Source organism: Carassius auratus, chromosome 25 (genome assembly GCF_003368295.1).
Source record: "Carassius auratus strain Wakin chromosome 25, ASM336829v1, whole genome shotgun sequence".
NCBI classification, from domain to species: domain Eukaryota; kingdom Metazoa; phylum Chordata; class Actinopteri; order Cypriniformes; family Cyprinidae; genus Carassius; species Carassius auratus.
Genome location: NC_039267.1, coordinates 13,140,056 through 13,159,937, shown reverse-complemented (window position 1 = coordinate 13,159,937; position 19,882 = coordinate 13,140,056). Strand labels below are relative to the sequence as shown.

The window sequence follows — 19,882 nt, the reverse complement described above, 5'->3', positions numbered from 1 at the left end:
GTTCAGGAAGTCTGAGGAAGTTTGAGGAAATCTGGGTGTGGTGGGCAAACACGAAGGTCACTTTTGGACTTCAGACCTTTTGACGGCTGCATTATTGTTTAAAGAAAAAAGGCTATCAGTGGGACTGTGGGAAAATAAACAATGGATCTTTTACAGTTGAAATATGTAACAAAAACATTTCCTGGAGGAGTTCTCTTAATTTCCCACCTTATATTTTAACTCCGTATTTCACAACTATAAATATAAAGTAATTTCAGAAGCTGTTGTGTTTGTAGGGAATGAAAAAGGAGCGCAATAGGCTGTAGACAACTGAATGTTATGAAAATTAAGGGAATTGTATGTATATTCTTGACATGTTAACTCAAATTTGTTTCTGCAGCTGCCTTTATATGCAGAACCACGTATTAGTCTTGCAGACATTAAATATTGCCATTGATAGCAGGAAAATATTGCTTACAGTGGTCTCTTTATTTTTTATTTAATGCCATAACATGAATTATTGAGAGGGAGAGGGACATGACAAACGAGCCACAACTGTGAACCAGCTGCTTGGATTCTAGTGTAGTCTAGTTCAAGTCAATGTAAAATTAAAATCTTTATCATATTATACAAGGGACACTTTGATGGTTTAAGTAATATTTTATGATTAATATTTTTGTGCACTCTCTGAATCACCTACAGCTAATTGGTCTATACCCTAAATACTTCCCAGTATATAACTTTTAAGCCTTTATATATGAAATGATCTGTTAAACTGTACTATATTTATTTTTGTGCATTACTTATGTAAGCATAAACTAATGCAATTATATTTTTCTAGCACTTGAACATCTGTTATTCTTACGCACAAACACACCTAAGAGGTTAAAGACCCAGGAATCCAGGAATATTTTCAGTAGCTCAAGCCAATCAAAATGCTTCAGTTTTAAAAACATCTGGTCTCTCACTGATTTTGGAGCGCCTTAGACATCTGGAGCAAGACTGAGCCAATCTTTTAAGTCCTGCAGACTTACCAGTTGTCCATTAGCTGAGAATGTGAATAAAAAAAACTAATATTTTTTTAAAAGAAAAAACTGATATATTATTATAAGAATTTACAAATATATATTATAATTATAAAAATAATAATATACATTTATAGTACTAAATTACAAGCATCTACATAAACCTATCCGTCTGATTCGACCAATGGTGTCCATTGTGGGCGGGGCTATGCACACATTCTTAAAGAAGTCTTGGGGAAAAAAGTTTATGATTGCAGCAGGTGTGCTATTACTGGTTGTAGTGGACATCACGTTCCAGAGCCCGGTGTATGGCTGATACTATAGTGGACAAAGGTTTGCTACATTATGATTGGATCTTGGTGGACTAACATAAGCAAACTGTCCAACACCATCAGTTAAAGATGCCAGGACAACAGCCAGACACCTCTTAGAGGGCAAGAAGACCTTTGGTACAAAGCCCGGGAGACAGGATTTCCTATTGGTCAAAATACAATTTCTGCCCTTCACCCACCATAAGATTGATTCCTCAGGTTTTGGCCTGTGACCGCCATAAAATTTCCTGAGGACCTCTGGATGCCACAGCGGTGGGTGAAACAAAGAGAGATCAAAGAGTTCCATCCAAATCCATTCATAACTATGTTCTCAAACCTTAAAAACTGTTACATTGCCAATTGTATTCTGGTTGTGGTTTGGTGAGTGAATAATGCATTGGTAATGCTTTAGTGACACTTTTCTAAATGTGTGTTTGCACTATGCAAATAAGTTCCACATGAGGAAAGACACACTGTGTCCCCCAATCTGATGGAAACAGCCACTAACAGCCTAGAAATATAGAGAAGATTCCAGAGTTCATCGGAAAGGGATAAATGTACCTTCCCAAAGAGGGACACTAACAGAGCTTTTTGTTCATAAAATCTGTTTTACACTTCTTCCTTGTATTGATGATACAGAAAGAGGTTCTACAAGTTAGAAATCCCACCAATCTTTCTTAAGTGATGTACTCATAACCACACCTTAAGTGACACGTGATCCAAATATCATAAAGTCATTGGTGACACGAGTACCCATCACCACACTATTTCGCCTCCCTAGGTTGGCGAAAGCAAACATCACTACATGGTTAAGACACTTCTCTTAAAATATTATTCACTGGCAATATTTGTATTGTTTAATTAAGTTTACACACGAGTTCTTGTAAAGACAGCCCTCCCAAATCGTTGCGATTGCATGACTCATTGTGCCTTGTGTTTTCATGCTTCTCCGAGTTTCCACAAAATTGTAGTTGTCTTTAAACCATGAAAAAGTCACTCTGGAATAAATATACATGACCATTGCTTGTGGCTGTGACTCATTTCATGTAACCTGAAATGGGGACTTTCACATGACTTTTTTATTTAATATGTCTAGACAGTGGTGTCACTATATACGTTTTTTGTGTGTTTCAGCTCTATTGTGTAGTTAATTTTAAGCATTTTTGTTGCTGGTATTAACCACTACCACAGTGTTTTGGTATTGTATACCTCTTTAGGACATTCAGCAGCTTTGTTCACTACCTGAATGTTTTAGTATTTAGTACAGACAGATAGTAGCGGAGCCAGAGTGGGGTCCTGGGTGCACTTGACACCCCTGACTTCTGATTGTCCATCCCAGGTGTCACCCCAAATTTTCAATCGCTGCTGGCTGCTTAATGAATAATATTTCATTTCAGCTCTTGAGAAAGAAGTATTTGTTTTGACATGCACTCCATTTTATAAATATTACCAAGATACAGAAGAATAAGTTCAAAAGGGGTCGCACATTGCAAGAGAAGCGCATTAGATTTGTTTCACCCTAGGCTGGAAGATTGTGTTTAGACATTTTTCAATAATAGATTTGTCTCTCTATGGACTGGATAAAGTGGATGCTTCATAAAGAGAGAAATAATAATAGATGGCTCTTTCCATGCTGGACAACACCCTTATTTTCATTCTTGAAGTGAACTTTTTGCCTGTGAAATGATTAGATGTTGGAATCTTTCCTTCAACGTGAGACCATGATGGCGTGCAGCTTTTCATCTGTTATGCATCATATTGTAAAGTGGTTTACTATCTGGTTTATGTTTCCTGAACAACTACTATGAGAGTTGAGTCACTGCAGAAACGTTAGTCATTTCAGTTATTCAGATAAAATAATACATTCAGTAATATGCAGTAATACACGCAGTATACTCTCAGGACTGTGAGTAAAATTGGACCTCATTTGCCACATGTTTAACGAGTGGGGCGGGGCCGAGGGACGTGGGAATGAGGAGTGAGGCCGGTGGAATGATTGAGAAATCAGCGACACCTGCGACCCACCGCCGGTCTCGAATCCCACGTAGGAGATGGAACGATATAAAACTCGAGCGACGAAATTGAAGGACGAGAGAGGACCAGGCATCAGTGAATTATCACTTCTAGTCTTCTACCTCTTATCAGCACAGGCACTGGTTCCAGAATCAAATAAATAATGATGCATTCACACGAGCGTTGCTGTAAATGCTTCTCATTTAGTTTGAATAGATGACCTAATGCGCTGATCTGTTAGATCTGTTGCATCACGCCACTGGCGTTGCTCGAGGCAAATGTTGAAAAACTTTACATTTTTCAAGCATCAACGCAGTCACATCACTTTTCCAGTGTTGCATGAATGTGATTGGCTAGCGTCTGCGGTAGGGTATTTGCATAAGCCAATGACTTAATGGCTTGAAAAATTAGCAGTAAATTTAGGTTAGAAATTTTGTCCGATGCCACGTTACTGTGACGTATGGCATCAAAGTACCACAAAGCAGTTCGAGACGAGAGCATTCGCCTGACTCAGTCAGTGCAGTTACTCCACAGCAACAGCTGTTTCACGATTGACTGAATTCAGCGCATGACAATGATGACATGTTTCGTGTTCCTTGTGACACCTTCGGGTCCACTAATACTGTTTATAAAGCTCTTTTGCTGTAGTTACAATGTTTTTTTGAGTCACGTTTATCAAAAAACACTGATAAAAGTAAATACTGATAAACGTTTTTGCTTTTTAAATATTATAGGCATAATCGCGAGCTTCATCTTTCAAAATAAATGTAAAGCCAGATAGTGTCCTTATAGTTTTACCATCAGTTCAAGCCCGAAAGAGGAACAGAGTCACATGACAGACACAGTGATGAAGCTCGTATGTGTTTGCAGTACACAAGCCACGGACTCCACTGTGTGACCATCTCTCTCTCTCTCTCTCTCACACACACACACTCACACACAAACACACACTTGCGACACGCAAAACGCCACATTTGAACATTCAATAGCAAATACTTAAACTAATAACAAAACATACTTACAGTAGCTGATTCAGAAGCACCAGATTGTCATAGTAAAGTCAGAATTACCTTCTCTAAGGTTCACTAAACTGTCATCCATAAAATGCATTGCTGTTCTGTTGTAAATAATCTTAAAGATTCCTAAATGCATCTACTTTCAGAAGGAAGAAAAAAAGGGTTTTTCCCTCTCCCAGATACACACAGCATCTCCCTAACATGACTGCTTCAACACTAACTGTGTTACTGAAACCATGCCTTCTTTCTATTCCACACAGTGACGTAGACATGTGGGGACGTGTCTGAATGAGCGGTTTTAGGGGGGCTTGGCTTAACTTCGATAAAGACTATTTCTTTGAACTTGAAACTTTAGTCTTTGCTACTTTACAGATCTTCTTTATGCACCAAGAGCTTGTAACACTCCAAAGAGAAAGGAAACATTGAAATCGCATCCGATGCTGCGTCTGAATGCACTGTTAAATGTAGGGTAGGCCATTTCAGAGAGGCAAGCAAGCCAGCTTTGAAAGCATAAGATATCATCTTCCCTGCAAATCACTTTCCAAAGCCACGTCTCCTCCAAAATACATGAACGCACTCCAACAGAGCAGAGGCTAACCAGTGGTTCCAATGAGAGATGATTGCATTGTTGTCAGATTAACTCACATTTCAACCACCAGTGAGGAAACAGTATAAAGCACATCATTTTACAGTCCTTACAGACCTTGAATAATCAGAAAGAATTTTAAAAGAAATTTACTGGCTCTTATCTCCTGTTCTGTGATTGCTGTGCGTGGAGGGAAACGTGTGTGTGTGTGTGTGTGGCTCTGCATTTTTCTGTCTGTGTTATCTTTGCCCATGCTGTATAGATGTGTTTGGTAGTGTTATAACATGTCCCTCACATGTTACAAGCCATTACAGCATGTTCATATGCAGCTTGTTGTCACATTTTTATTTTTCTAGGCTGAAAATAAAGTACACACTGTATTAATGACACGACCATATTTGTACTAGATATGTGAAATTAATGTGGAAACAAATAAATATTCTAAACCTCAAGTTAATTTACACACACACACACAGTTTTAGGTTGTCACACTCTCTTCTACAGAAGTAGCCTTCGCCATGAATAAAACTCTAATTCTGCTACTCAATGGTCATGTATGTGGAAAACATTAAGATTAACCCGTTTTGAATGACTGGAAAATCATAAATCATCAAATGCTGCTCTAGTCTGATGTTCAGCATAATTCAGGGAATTGAAACTGGTTTAAAATAAACAACATTCAAAACAGGGTAACTAAAAACAGAGGGTCTGTCCATCTGCAATTAGCTAACTGACTTGAGCTCCTTTAGAGTTCAATACCTATCATCTGAAAGTAGTGTGTGTGAGCATTACAGCTCTCAGATACCATCATGTTGCCATTACATAGATGAAAACTTGTACTCTATAGTGCACATTGTGCTTCACTTTAAATTGATGGTTTGCTCATGAATATGATCAGAAATGAAATCAGAACACACAGCATTATGCAGGCTTCACGGAGATCACTTGAAAGCCTTGTAAAGCTTAAAATAGAATAGCAATATCATGTAGCATCCATGGGATGGAAAAAAAATCAATAGTTTGTGCATTTCAGTGTCTGAAGTTACACTCCCCAACAATCGTATACTGTATTCACAAAAAGATGTATTTTACAATGTAATAAATACAAAAAGATGCATATTTAGAAGTACATAAATAAACAAAATGTGTTTTCAAGTGGTATTTTCTTGTGTTCTATGCATAAACTGTAAATTTAACAAACTTATATACAGTGGGGATCGAAAGTTTGGGCACCCCTTGCAGAATCTGTGAAAATATGAGTAATTTTCAAAAAATAAGAGAGATCATGCTAAATGCATGTTATTTTTTATTTAGTACTGTCCTGAGTAAGATATTGTACATAAAAGATATTAACATTTAGTCCACAAGACAAAAGAATTGCTGAGATTATTCAAATAACCCCACTCAAAAGTTTGGAAACCCTTGGTTCTTAGTACTGTGTGTGGTCACCTGATGATCCTTGACTGTCTTTCTGTTTTGTGATGGTTGTGCATGAGTCCCTTGTTTGTTCTGAACAGTTAAACTGAGCAGCGTTCTTCAGAAAAATCTTTAAGGTCCTGAAGATTCTTAGGTTTACCAGCATCTTTGCATATTTGAACCCTTTCCAGCAGTGACTTTATGATTTTGAGATACATCTTATCACACTGAGGACATTTGAGGGACTCAAACACAACTATTTAAAAAGATTAAAACATTCACTGATGCTCCAGAAGGAAACAAGATGCATTAAGAGCTGGGGGTGAAAACTTTTTAACACAATGAAGATGGCCAAATTTTTCTTTCTTTTTTCAAAATTTTCCCGGTCCACAAATTAAGTACAATTTACCTTGATCTTCAAATTCCAAAAGTTTTCTCTGCTCTTGATGCATCTTGTTTCCTTCTGGAGCATCAGTGAATGTTTGAATATTTTTAAATAGTTGTGTTTGAGTCCCTCAAATGTCCTCAGTGTGATAAGATGTATCTCAAAATCATAAAGTCACTGCTGGAAATGGTTCAAATATGCAAAGATGCTGGTAAACCTAAGAATCTTCAGGACCTTAAAGATTTTTCTGAAGAACGCTGCTCAGTTTAACTGTTCAGAACAAACAAGGGACTCATGCACAACCATCACAAAACAGAAAGACAGTCGAGGATCATCAGGTAACAGCACACAGTACTAAGAACCAAGGGTTTCCAAACTTTTGAGTAGGGTTATTTTAATAATCTCAGCAATTCTTTTGTCTTGTGGACTAAATGTTAATATCTTTTATGTACAATATCTTACTCAGGACAGTACTAAATAAAAAATAACATGCATTTAGTATGATCTCTCTTATTTTTTGAAAATTACTCATATTTTCACAGATTCTGCAAGGGGTGCCCAAACTTTCGATCCCTTCTGTATGTACACACATGTGTGTTCCTCCATTATGATAGCAGCGCAAAAGGTTGTGGGTTCGATTCCCAGGGAACAAACATACTGGTAAAAAAAGAATAATAATAATTGTATAGCCCGAATGCCCTTTAAGTGTTAATGGATAAAAACTTCTGCTAAAATGCATATATATATATATAAACAATTGAACATTGGCTGTGCAGTAAGAGATAAACAGTGTCACGCTTCTCTGAAACATGCTCTGCATCAAAATTTGCATTTAATTAGATTGCAGTGTTTGATTTGATAACTGTGAAAAGCTTTGTCATGATTTTGATGCAACCCTCTTTATTTATTTTCATTCTATATTTAATATAATTATTCACTTTTTACCAGATTATGAGCCCCTGCAGAAAACTAAAATAATGTATGTACTCAGGTACAATAAAAAATGAATCGGGAAGGATGGGCGTTGGAATTTGTCAAATGAAGTGATAACAGGTTTTATCGCCATCTGTTCAACAATGTCCTGCAGCAGTAACACCAGCAATTGTTGCTGAGGAATAAATTTAGAAGCCAGGCTGTTGAGAAAATGTCAGCTATGAACGTCACAGCTGTGAAACACACAGAGATCTCAGCGATTCAAGGATTCAGACTAAGTTCATCCAAACTGGTTGGAGGCCTCTTTTGAGGCCCCTTCTTCATTCGTTTATTACAAAGTATCTAAAGTAGATACATACTCATTTCCCCCAGAATGTATTTAGAAACTTAAAACTAATTTGAAATTAGGTAAGAAAAATGACAAACCCATTAGCATTTATTTTTTAGGGATTATATTGCACAAGCACAATACATTTAAACATATTTAACAAGTTTGTAATGTTTCAAATTATACAAGATTAAACTGTTGAAAAGAAGACAAGTTTTGGCCACTATCTTGTTGTCAGACTCAAAGAAATGTTTTCAGCGTGATAGACCATATTTGGTCACGCCAGTATTAATGGAAATGAGGGAGTGAATAGCAGTGTGTGTGTGTGTGTGTGTGTGTGTGTGTGTGTGTGTGTGTGTGCAGGAGATATTGACCTCTGCTGGCTGAAGGAGGAACTAGCGTAACATGAAATGGAACTTAGGAATTTATAGGCTAAATTATTATCACAATCATGTTCATATTATAATTAATAATAGTGTTTTATCAAATCCTGTCGTATCCTATGATATTGTCTTAATAATAATAATAATCATATTTTTCTATATGAAATTATTTGCTGACACTAGCTAATGCAAATGTTAAAATGCAAAAAAAAAAAAAAAAAAAAAAAGGCAAATATTTTACTTTTTTATGGGAACTCTAAAATTAAATGCAGGATTACTGTAAACCCTAAGAATAAATTTATAGATGTTTACTTCCCTAGAAAAAATGACTTCTGCAGTTAATAATCTTCAAAGTTCAGTTCTTCTGTTACTAAATGCTATGTACTTGAAGTCACTGGAAAGGAATATTTGTTTTTGGTGGACGAGTCAAATTTATTTTCTGTGGTAAACTGACAACATGCCACAGATTCTTTAGTAGAGATGGGCACAATTACACCAAAAAGTATTTAGTTACAAATGACAAATACAAGCTGATCAAATGTATTTCAATTGAAATACAAAAAAAAAAAAAAAAAAAAAAAGATGTGAGAATTAAAACTTAAGTAATTTGTCATTTGAAAATGCAAAAATACAAACAATATTTAAGCAATTAGGCGACAGAGACAGTGCCATTACATTTATATACACAGCGTATAAATAACATGTTCTTTAACCCTAACGCTAGACAATCCAATATTTTGATCCATTTTTCTGTGGAAATGGTTTTCAGAAATTATATTATTACTGATATTGATATTATTGAGGTCGCAGCCCATCTAGGGTGAATTCTGTGTTCTCGTGTCCTTCCAAGGAAGCTTGGCAAGACTGATCTCCACAAGAATGCAAGTCTGTTTTTTGAGAAACCAAAGCCACAACCTGGATTTTTGGGACAATATATAAATCCTGGCCAGGGCGTGTCCTGGGAAAATGGCACTTTTGGTCACCCTATTTCAAGGCATTCTAAATTGCAGAAGGCAAAATGATTCTGTATGCTTTTTATACTTGTAGATTTTTTTATTTAGTTATACTTTTTCTATATCAGACAAAGAGTGCTGTTTTCGGCAGATATCAGCATGATAAATGTAATAATAATTTTACATAAGTTCAATAAGGTTACCAATAAGTGACTTACATTTTATACACAAAATAGCCTGTTTTTGCTCAATTTTGCAAACGAAGATAGTTGCAAACAAAGATCACATCACAGCCAGTGGTTCCTGACCACGTTCCTGGAGGCCCCCCAACACTGCATGTTTTCCATGTCTCCTTAATCTTGGTGTGATTCTGGAGACAGATCTTAGTTTCAGTATGTCAAAGCAGTAATTAAATCAGCATAACTATCATCTAAAAAAACATTGCAAGAAACAGAGGTTTTGTTTCCAGTCAAGACTTGGAGAAACTTGTTCATTGTTCCTTTACCACCAGCAGGATGGACTATTGTAATGGACTCCTCACCGGCCTTCCCAAAAAGACGCTGCTGCCAGGATTCTGACTAGAACCAGAAAATCTGAGCAAGTCCTCAGGTCCTTATACTGGTTTCCAGTTACATTTAGGATTCATTTTAAAGTACTTTTACTTGTCTATAAATCACTGAACTATATTGCAGATATGTTCACTGAATATAAACCTAACAGAGCACTCAGATCATTAGGATCGAGTCAGTTAGAAATACCAAGGGTTCACACAAAACAAGAGGAGTCCCCCTTTGGTTACTTTAGTTACCGCAGTTGGAATCAGAAGAGATCAGATGTGCTAAAACACTAGTCACATTTAAATCTAGATTCAAAACTCATCTGTTTAGCTGTGCATTTATTGAATGAGCACTGTGCGATGTCCGAACTGATGAGAAGGGTATTCCTGCACAACCGGAGGCTGCAGTTACAGGACCGCAATTCTGTGACCGCAGCTTTAGGACTCTAGTATTTTTGTGACAGCGCCACCTACTGTACTGGATCAACACTAATTAAAGATGGACGACGTGGACAGCAGTCAGACGGTGAGTACCGATATTTAATTAAGTTTTATTTTATAACGTTTAAACGGTGCAAAGTTTACATAGTGAGAACTGCTACCTATGAATTAATAATTAATTCCCACCAAATTAAGAATTTGTGACCTAGTTTTATTAATTACTACGACGTTAATTCGTGGCTATGATGTCATAAATCCTTGTTGTGTTTTAATGACGAAGTATTATAAGTGAATCTAGCCTGCACATTAATTAAACTTATCAGATGACAAGAGCCTGGTTGATGTAAGGTTTGTAAGATTTACCTGCAGCTTAATGTATTAGTGTGAATACTGGCTTAATAGACTTGTTTTGGCATTGTTTTGCAATGATAAATGAGGCATTTGGCAATTTTAATAGCTTGTTACAATTTGGCCTAATCTGCAGGTCTACTCCACATACAGTTATACATTGCTATCATGTGTTAGTTTCTGTCATGTTCTGCATGGCCAATATGAAGGTATTTTATGGATTTGATTAGGCTCATTGTAGGAGAGATGATTAAAAAAGGCACTAGGGATATTTTCATGATCTCAAAATATTCTAACAAGTACACTCTCTCTTTTTCAAGATAGATATAACAATCCAAAAAGGGAGATCCCTGCCCGAATTGAAGAGATGCACCACATGCTGCAAGGACTTTCACTTTTCATATATATATATATATATATATATATATATATATATATATATATATATATATATATATATATATATTCCAGTTGAATATGTTAAACAAATGTTTCTTATTTATCTCTCTCTCTCGCTCTCTCTTTCTCTAGAGTTGAAGCCTACAGCCATTCTATCCATGCAGCAACTGATGGAAAAGGGAAAAGGGGTTCACTTTGGTGCTGTTGTGATGTTGTTGCAAAAATGACATATATATATATATATATATATATATATATATATATATATATACAGTACAGACCAAAAGTTGTGTTCTCATTCAAAGAGTTTTCTTTATTTTCATGACTATGAAAATTGTAGATTCACACTGAAGGCATCAAAATTATGAATTAACACATGTGGAATTATATACATAACAAAAAAGTGTGAAACAACTGAAAATATGTCATATTCTAGGTTCTTCAAAGTAGCCACCTTTTGCTTTGATTACTGCTTTGCACACTCTTGGCATTCTCTTGATGAGCTTCAAGAGGTAGTCACCTGAAATGGTCTTCCAACAGTCTTGAAGGAGTTCCCCGAGAGATGCTTAACACTTGTTGGCCCTTTTGCCTTCTGTCTGCGGTCCAGCTCAACCCTAAACCATCTCGATTGGGTTCAGGTCCGGTGACTGTGGAGGCCAGGTCATCTAGCGCAGCACCCCATCACTCTCCTTCTTGGTCAAATAGCCCTTGATGCCTTCAGTGTGACTCTACAACTTTCATAGTCATGAAAATAAAGAAAACTCTTTGAATGAGAAGGTGTTTCCGAACTTTTGGTCTGTACTGTATGTGTATATATATGTATATAAATAAACATTCTCGAATCATTCTTGTGTCTTGTCTTGCCTCTCAACAACTTTTAAAATATTGGCAGTAATTTAGTGACTCCATACGCTGATTCCAACTTTAACTTACCTGAAAATGAGCTAATTCACCTTAAGTAGGTTAATCAATAAACTGTATAATTCAAGAGACTAAGACTTTTAAGGTTCTTAATTTTTTAAATTTGTTTTAAAATTGATACATCAATTTTACAAAATTGATATTTCATTTATATCTCGTGTAAATTCATGTTTAAATTTAAAATTGTGACTCAAAGCACACTTAGTAATTAACCTCTGCTGCATTTTGAATCAAAAATCACATTTAAAAACAAATGTTACTGAGATTAATATATTGATGCTATATACAAAGTAACGTGACTGCAAACTAAACCAACGGTACTAGAACTGCGGTCCTGAAACTGCAGCCATCGCTATATCGTCCAGTATGGTAGGTGGCGCTGTCAGGAAAAACTAGGGTCCTAGAACTGCGGCCCAGATCTGCGGTCCTGAATCTGCAGCCTCCGGTTGTGCAGGAACATACTATTGGAACTGATTGCACTGTATTTTACGTATTCACTATATTTTATGTAAAATTATTTTCTATTTTTAATTGTTTTAAATTCCTTTTAAATAAGTTATTTGTTTTTAAATTACTTTCACATTTTTTAAACTGCTTGTTTTATTATTGTGTTTATTTTTATGCATGCATGCAAGGTCAAAAAACACTTTCATTGTCTTAAATATGCATTTATATTTTCCTTTTTTCGATTCAATTTCCAATCCCCTCCTCCGCGTGACGCTAAACTGCGGTGATTGGTCTGATGACGCAGTCTGTTGTGATTGATCTACTGCGTGCAGCACAGGTGAGTAACAGAAGCCCTACTTCACCATTACTAGCCCACAGCTCGGTGGTAAACACCCAAACAATCCCGATATATGTGTTAGCCTAATGCAGAAACGTATTGATAAAGCACTGCAGTTTGTATACCAACAGTATTGCTCTATTCTTGATCATAACTCCAAGTAATAACAATGACAAACACTCACTTTTCTTCGTCACATTCGAGATTCGACTGTCCCAGACAAAAGATGTGATACTGGGGCAGAATATTATTGGAGAGGCAGTTTCGTTTGTTGTATTGTACCGTACAGTATATTAAGTAATAGAAAATGTGCAAATGTATACACTCGTGTTCATCATGTGAAAAGTTCCTCGAGGGGGAGAAACACAAGCAACACAACGTATTACTGGTTTGTTTTGGGTTTTGTAGTATTGTTTTTAATTTATCACATCAGTGTGTAAAACTGTGTTGAAGTGTGTGTATCATATCCGAGTGAAAAGTTTGGTTTTGCAGCAAGATTGAGTTATTTTGAGTGGAGAGCTTCATTTTGAACAGGAAGTTTAGTGATTTGGGTTAGAAGTTATGGATTCGTGTTTACTGTTTTGAGAGCATGAGGTATAGTTTCAAAAAATTTGTTTAACCAATCGAGAAAAAGTCTCTCAAAGTAGTTAATCACAAATTACTTTTTTTTTTGTCCAGCAAAATACAAATGACATGTTTAGTAATTAAATACGTATTTCAAATAAATTTAATTAAAATACTGCCCATCTCTGTTGTTTAGATATTTTAAATCCGAACAATCCCTTTAAAAACCCACCACAAACTGCATTAAATGTTTTCAAATCCTCACTGTATGTCTTATAAGTATATCTTCCTTATGAAAGCAGTAATGAACACTGCATAATGATGTTCCTCTTTATTTATCTCCTGTGTATTTCAGTACAGCCAAAGTCAAATTTTATGTCACAATTATTGCTTTGGTTTTCAGGAAACTATTTATGACCACCAGCATAAAATGTGTTACATGTAACCCAACAGTGAACAACACTGATTTATAAAGTTCAAATCATGTTCTTCTCAGTCAGGCGAAGTTTAACACAAGACCCAAACTCCTTTATAAGGACATTTAAATAACAGACTAGGTGTTTTACAGGGTTATTCGGGATGAATACATAAAGGGTACATCTGAAAGCCCAGAGACTGAAAAAGTCCAGATTGTGTGAACTGTTTGGAAAAAAAAAAATGCAGAAGATACTTTATTTATATACAAGTGTATATGAAGAAAATCTAGAAGTTGATGGCTTTTCCAAACGAAGCCGCAAGGTTAGCTTCTCTGAAGGCCTCTGATACAGTCTGGGAAAAGAGGAAAATCTTGATTAACGTTTATGTAAAGAAAATTAAATAAATATTGTGCATTGCTTTAGCAAGGGTCTCTAAATACATGTATAATAATAAATTAATTTTAATTATATTACTTTGCAAAAAAATTATTAATGTTAATATTTTATTTTCATTATTTTAAAAGTAGTGTGCACACCAAAAGTGAATTTATTCATGCAATTGGATTACACGCAATGTAATGCATAGATGCCAATTGGGTGATGTGATTGTTACGAACATGCAATATTTGCCTCGTTCGCATCTTTCAACTTCAGTTTTTACGAACTTATTCGTTTTAAGTTAAATTGTGCTTTGTTGGCATAATGTGTGCTAGAATGTTAACAAAAAATTTCAGTGCAATAAATATTTTTTACATTTTTGTTTTGTAATTGATTTGTTCTTTTACAATAACAAAACCCAACATTAGTCAAGTTTAATGTGCTCATTCCTCAGAATGTCTATTAAATAGAATGAGATCAGTAGAATATATTCAGGACACTTACGGGATGGGCATGACACACTCTTGAAACATCCTCACACGATGCTCCATATTCCATAGCTAATGCAGCCTCATTAATCATCTCTCCTGCCCCCTGTCAAATGAATATTGAATATATGAATTATCATGTAATTAAAAATGACCTCTTACAGAAGAAAAGCAAAGCAGACAGATCATTACCGATCCCAGAATGTGTGCTCCCAGCATCCTGTCTGTGTCCTTGTGGCCGAGGATCTTTACCAGTCCGTCTGTATCAGCATTCGTCTTAGCTCTGCTGTTGGCTGCGAAGGGGAATTTGCCAACCTTATATGGCACGCCCTGGAAAAATAGCCAATTATTTGATGTATATAAGAAGAAAAATGTTTTGATATGACATGCATTTAAATAGAAAGGTGTGCTAAAACACAAACGAGTCTGCTCACTTCCTCTTTGAGCTGTTCCTCGGTCTTGCCGACCCAGGCGACCTCAGGGTGCGTGTATATAACAGAGGGCACACAGTTGTAGTCGATATGGACAGCTCCTCCTGCCATTCCCTCGACACAAATGATACCTTCATCTTCTGCTTTATGGGCCAACATGGGTCCGGCTACAACATCTCCAATGGCATAGATACTATAAGAGATTTGCAATACATATTAGGACTTGTCAGTCGCAAGGCATACAAGAAAACTCATTTCAAATCTTCATACTTGGGCACTTTGGTCTGGAAACGACCGTTGACAGGGATTCTTCCGCGGTTATCCAACTCTATACCGACAGCCCCAAGGCCGAGGTTATCGGTGAAGGGACGGCGGCCAATGCACACCAGCAGAACGTCACAGGTGAGGGTCTCGCTCTTTCCGCCGGCTGCAGCTTCCACACTAACCAGCGGAAAGAAGAAAATGGGCAAAAGCACTAGATGAATTAGTTCCTAAACAGCAGATGAATAAACGCTGCACTCACGCCACATCGATCTTGCCGTCAGGTCTCCTGGTGGCGCCCATCACCTTGGTGCTCAGTTTGAACTTCAACCCCTGCTTCTGGAGAATTCGCTGGAAGTTCTTGGAGATCTCCATGTCGATGCCCATTCCACCGACGTGGCCGAGGAACTCCACGGCTGTGACTTTGGCACCAAGCCTCTGCCACACGGACCCCTGGAAACAAACAGAATGGACCTCCATTATCAAAAACCCATTTCAGAAGCATCATCAATGACTTAAAATGTTAGAAACAAGCAGTTACAGAGTGAATATTATGGAATGAAACAGCGCAACCAATTGCCTACTCACCAACTCTACGCCGATGACTCCAGCTCCAATCACGATGAGCTCCTCTGGAACCTTCTTGAGGGACAAAGCGCCGGTGGACGAGACAATGGTGTCTTCATCAATCTATCGAAAGAGGATCATAATCATGCAAGACAGCAGACAGTAAAATCCTGAAATCGCAATATGGCTTATCGCAATTATCAAATCACAAATACTCAAATTTAATTAATGAGAAGCAGTGCTTATAAACAGGCTGTTGTCAACAAAAGAGAGACGCTTTAAAAGTAGTGCGCACACCAAAAGTGAATTTATTCATGCAATTGGATTACACGCAATGTAATGCATAGATGCCAATTGGGTGATGTGATTGTTACGAACATGCAATATTTGCCTCGTTCGCATCTTTCAACTTCAGTTTTTACGAACTTATTCGTTTTAAGTTAAATTGTGCTTTGTTGGCATAATGTGTGCTAGAATGTTAACAAAAAATTTCAGTGCAATAAATATTTTTTAAATTTTTGTTTTGTAATTGATTTGTTCTTTGAAAAGCAAGACAAAACTGTAAAAAGCACATTTTGACTATTTAGTTTATACAATGGTGAAAAAAATACAATTGTGGTGGGGGCTTTTTCTGCCAAATATTGCCTAATCATAACTAGGGCTGGTGATATATCTAACTATATAATCATGCGCATCTAGTCAGTAAATCTGGTTCCGTGATTACCGCTAAATTGCCATCACCTGCTTTTTCAAATGGAGCAGCATTTAATAGACAGAGCCGTAGATCACTGACAAGCTACGTAATATCACGTTCATTATCGAAGGCGATTCATCTGGGATAATGAACGTGATATTGCGTAGCTTGTCAGTGATCTACGGCTCTGTCTATTAAATGCTGCTCCAATTATAAGCATGTGATGGCGATTTAGCGGTAATCACGGAACCAGATTTACTGACTAGATGCGCATGATTATATAGTTAGATATATCGCCCAGCCCTAATCATAACAAACCATAAATCAATGGAAAACTTATTTATTCAGCTTTATGATGTATGAATCTTAATTTAAAAAAAAATCTCAAAATTCAACACATGGCCCACAACCGATGTAAATTATCAAGACAGAAATTTGTTACCCATTCTCAATGGGAAAGTGCTCAAGCAAAGTTGCTCGGCAAAACTGATCAAAATGTTGATGTCCGTGTGTCATCAGCGATGTTCTTGTTTATTGTTGATGTACCTCAATGCCTGGGAAGGGGGTGACCTCTGATCCAGTAGCGATGAGGATGTTCTTAGTGTTTATGACCTGTTCTCCATCAGCAGTCTTTGCGGTCACTTGATTCTTGCCAGTTATCAGTCCAAAACCGTTGACTTGAGTTACCTAGGGATTGTGAGAAAAAAAATTGTTTTAGTATGGCTCTAAAAGGTGTTTTGATCTAAAACTAAATATTACCACTGGAAACACATAGAAAAACAAATCCTGAATCTCACTTTGTTCTGTTTGAATAAGTGTGCGATTCCTCCGGTCAGAGCTTTGACAGCCCCGCTCTTCTGTGCCATCATCTTCTCCAGGTTCAATGAGATCCCCTGAACTAATGTAGAAGAAATCATGATGAAAAGACAGACATGACTTGAAACAAACAGAAAAACTAAACCTCTTTAATTTATTACAGCTCAAATGGCCTTATTCAAATCGATTGGCTTCTGCATATCCTTGACACAGTAACATGTGATATGTGGACCCATATCTCATGTTTACACTTGAACTTACTTTCAATGCCTCTGCTTTCGAAATCTTTTCCGTGTGCCAAGTGATACAGGTACGAGTTGTTAAGCAGAGCCTTAAATGAGCAAAAAACAAACAAACAAACAAACAAACAAAAAGATCAAGTTAGGCAAAACTTAGTCATTTTTGGTAAATATTTTTTTTTAAATCACAAACCTTTGACGGGATGCAGCCCACGTTCAAGCACGTTCCTCCAAGAGTGGCGTTCTTTTCTACGCATACTGTCTGTGAAAGAAGTTTGCATGTTACCAACGCAGTCAAAGAGAAGCTGATGGTATCTGTGATCCGGGGGCCAAAGTGATACCTTAAAGCCAAGCTGAGCTGCTTTGATGGCGGCGACGTATCCTCCGGGTCCAGAGCCCACAACTGTGACATCAGCATCAACTTTGACAGAACAAATGATGGTTTCAACACGGATTTACGTAGAAGTGCATTTCATATCATTTAGCTTGTCTATTGTTAAAGGTCATGCCTGAATGTTTATAAATATAACAGTACAGATATGATCATAAAGCATGATAACTACAAATATAAAGATACAGTTCTAAAAATCGTTCTCAATATTAAAGAATAGCGGAGTCCACACCACAGCTATAACAATAAAGGCACAGAGAAACAATATCATTGGAATAACTTCCAAAATAATTTTTTCCCCAGCTGATGAACGATAAAATCATTGACATCCAGTCAGAATCAATCCTGCTGTCACAAGCTGGAGAATTTAAAGCGGTAGATGCTTGTGTTCTTAGAAAAAACAGACGATATCGGCCGCTGGTGTGGACGCTAATATGGTAAAATAATATATCTTTACAGTTATCGTTCTTAGTGTGAACAGGGCTTTAGTTGTCTTACTTGGTGCTTTGTCAGCATACGTTCTCAACGACAAGACTGTGGCTCCATGAAGCTTGTTGGGGAGGTGCTGCCCTCGCTGTATTGTACAAAAGAAATAGAAACAACAAAACTTTATCTTTTTATACAGATTTTGCTTCTCCATGACAAACAAAATATTTAAATAGACTTTTAAATAAAATAAATAATCCAAAAGGGAGAATGAGACAAAAATAAAAAATGTGTCAGCATTTAAAGGGATAAAGGTCAAAAGAAAGTTAATCACAGGTATTAAGCCATTGCATGATTATGTTCCAAAAAGGCAGGACTTAAATATCATCATATAAAAATTAGATTTTTTTTTTTAAGTAATAAAAACTTTAAAAAAATTTGGACGCTAACTGAAATAAAAAATAAATAAATAGTTAAAGTATTAAGATAACTAAAATGGAAATAAAAATAAGATTCAATATTAAAAAGAAAAATAGAAATGACCAGTTAAAACAAAAAAAAACAAAAATTCCCCCAGGGTTTTGATTATTAGACTAAGAATCACTACCATTGAGCAGCCAATGACAAAAGGCACAAAGGATATTTCTTTTATCCAACTGATCCAATGCTGTTTATATTTGCAAGTCTAATACTCATAATTGAGAGCAGACATATAAACAGAAACATGCCCACATTTTTGTACAAGAAAGCACCTGCATAACTAAGAATGATATTTTTAAATAAGTTTTCACTTCTTTCCCAAACTAAATATTCCCTAAATGTGGCTTTGTCTTAAAAACGAGAGTTATGTCTGCCCAGAGTGCACTTTAGACATCACTGGCATATTTTAGGTAAGTTATGCGTTTTATTCAGTATATATTCTTTAGTATGTCTAAAAGTCTGTAGGTTACCTTGATCAGAATATGACCTATGTGGCAAATTATCAAAAATCTCCACAGATGTGGTAAACTATACACCCCTTTAAGTTCCACCAGTGAGCACAGATCAGATTCTTAGTTGTGTAATTATACATTTCAATAACTTAAATATATACAAGTACAATACAAATACAAGTAAATTCGAGTACCTAAACAGATCAACTCAGTCCGCTCCGTGTGTGTTTATGGGCAGACAAGCGAGTATGTTAGGCCTACGCAGTAATAACATTGCGTTTCTGCCTACAATGTTTTCTTTTCATTCTAACGTAGTATGAATATACCCAGAGTACAATGTTCTGAGCCAAATGAAGTCATTACCGTGGCAAGTGTGCGGTACAGATGGTTCCAGGTCTGCATTTTGACTGTACGTCCCTCGCGAGACCGCTTCACCTACAGTGATCGCTGTGTCCAAGGACTCGTCGATTTACGCATGCGCAGAACGCAGAGCGATCAGAGT

At 36.6% G+C, this 19,882-nt stretch overlaps 1 protein-coding gene across 1 annotated transcript; it reads right to left on the bottom strand.

The window, feature by feature from the left end:
- Positions 1 to 13,657: 13,657 nt before the first annotated feature.
- On the bottom strand, positions 13,658 to 19,879 carry dld (deltaD). Its single transcript, XM_026202740.1, has 14 exons — positions 19,744 to 19,879; positions 18,521 to 18,596; positions 17,973 to 18,052; positions 17,825 to 17,893; positions 17,654 to 17,723; positions 17,374 to 17,474; positions 17,123 to 17,263; positions 15,904 to 16,005; positions 15,578 to 15,768; positions 15,325 to 15,495; positions 15,058 to 15,247; positions 14,816 to 14,953; positions 14,640 to 14,729; positions 13,658 to 14,109 (listed from the first exon to the last, which is right to left on the bottom strand). Exons 1-14 carry the CDS (start codon positions 19,780 to 19,782, stop codon positions 14,044 to 14,046), a joined length of 1,524 nt encoding a protein of 507 aa, XP_026058525.1. The 5' UTR covers positions 19,783 to 19,879; the 3' UTR covers positions 13,658 to 14,043.
- Positions 19,880 to 19,882: the final 3 nt, after the last annotated feature.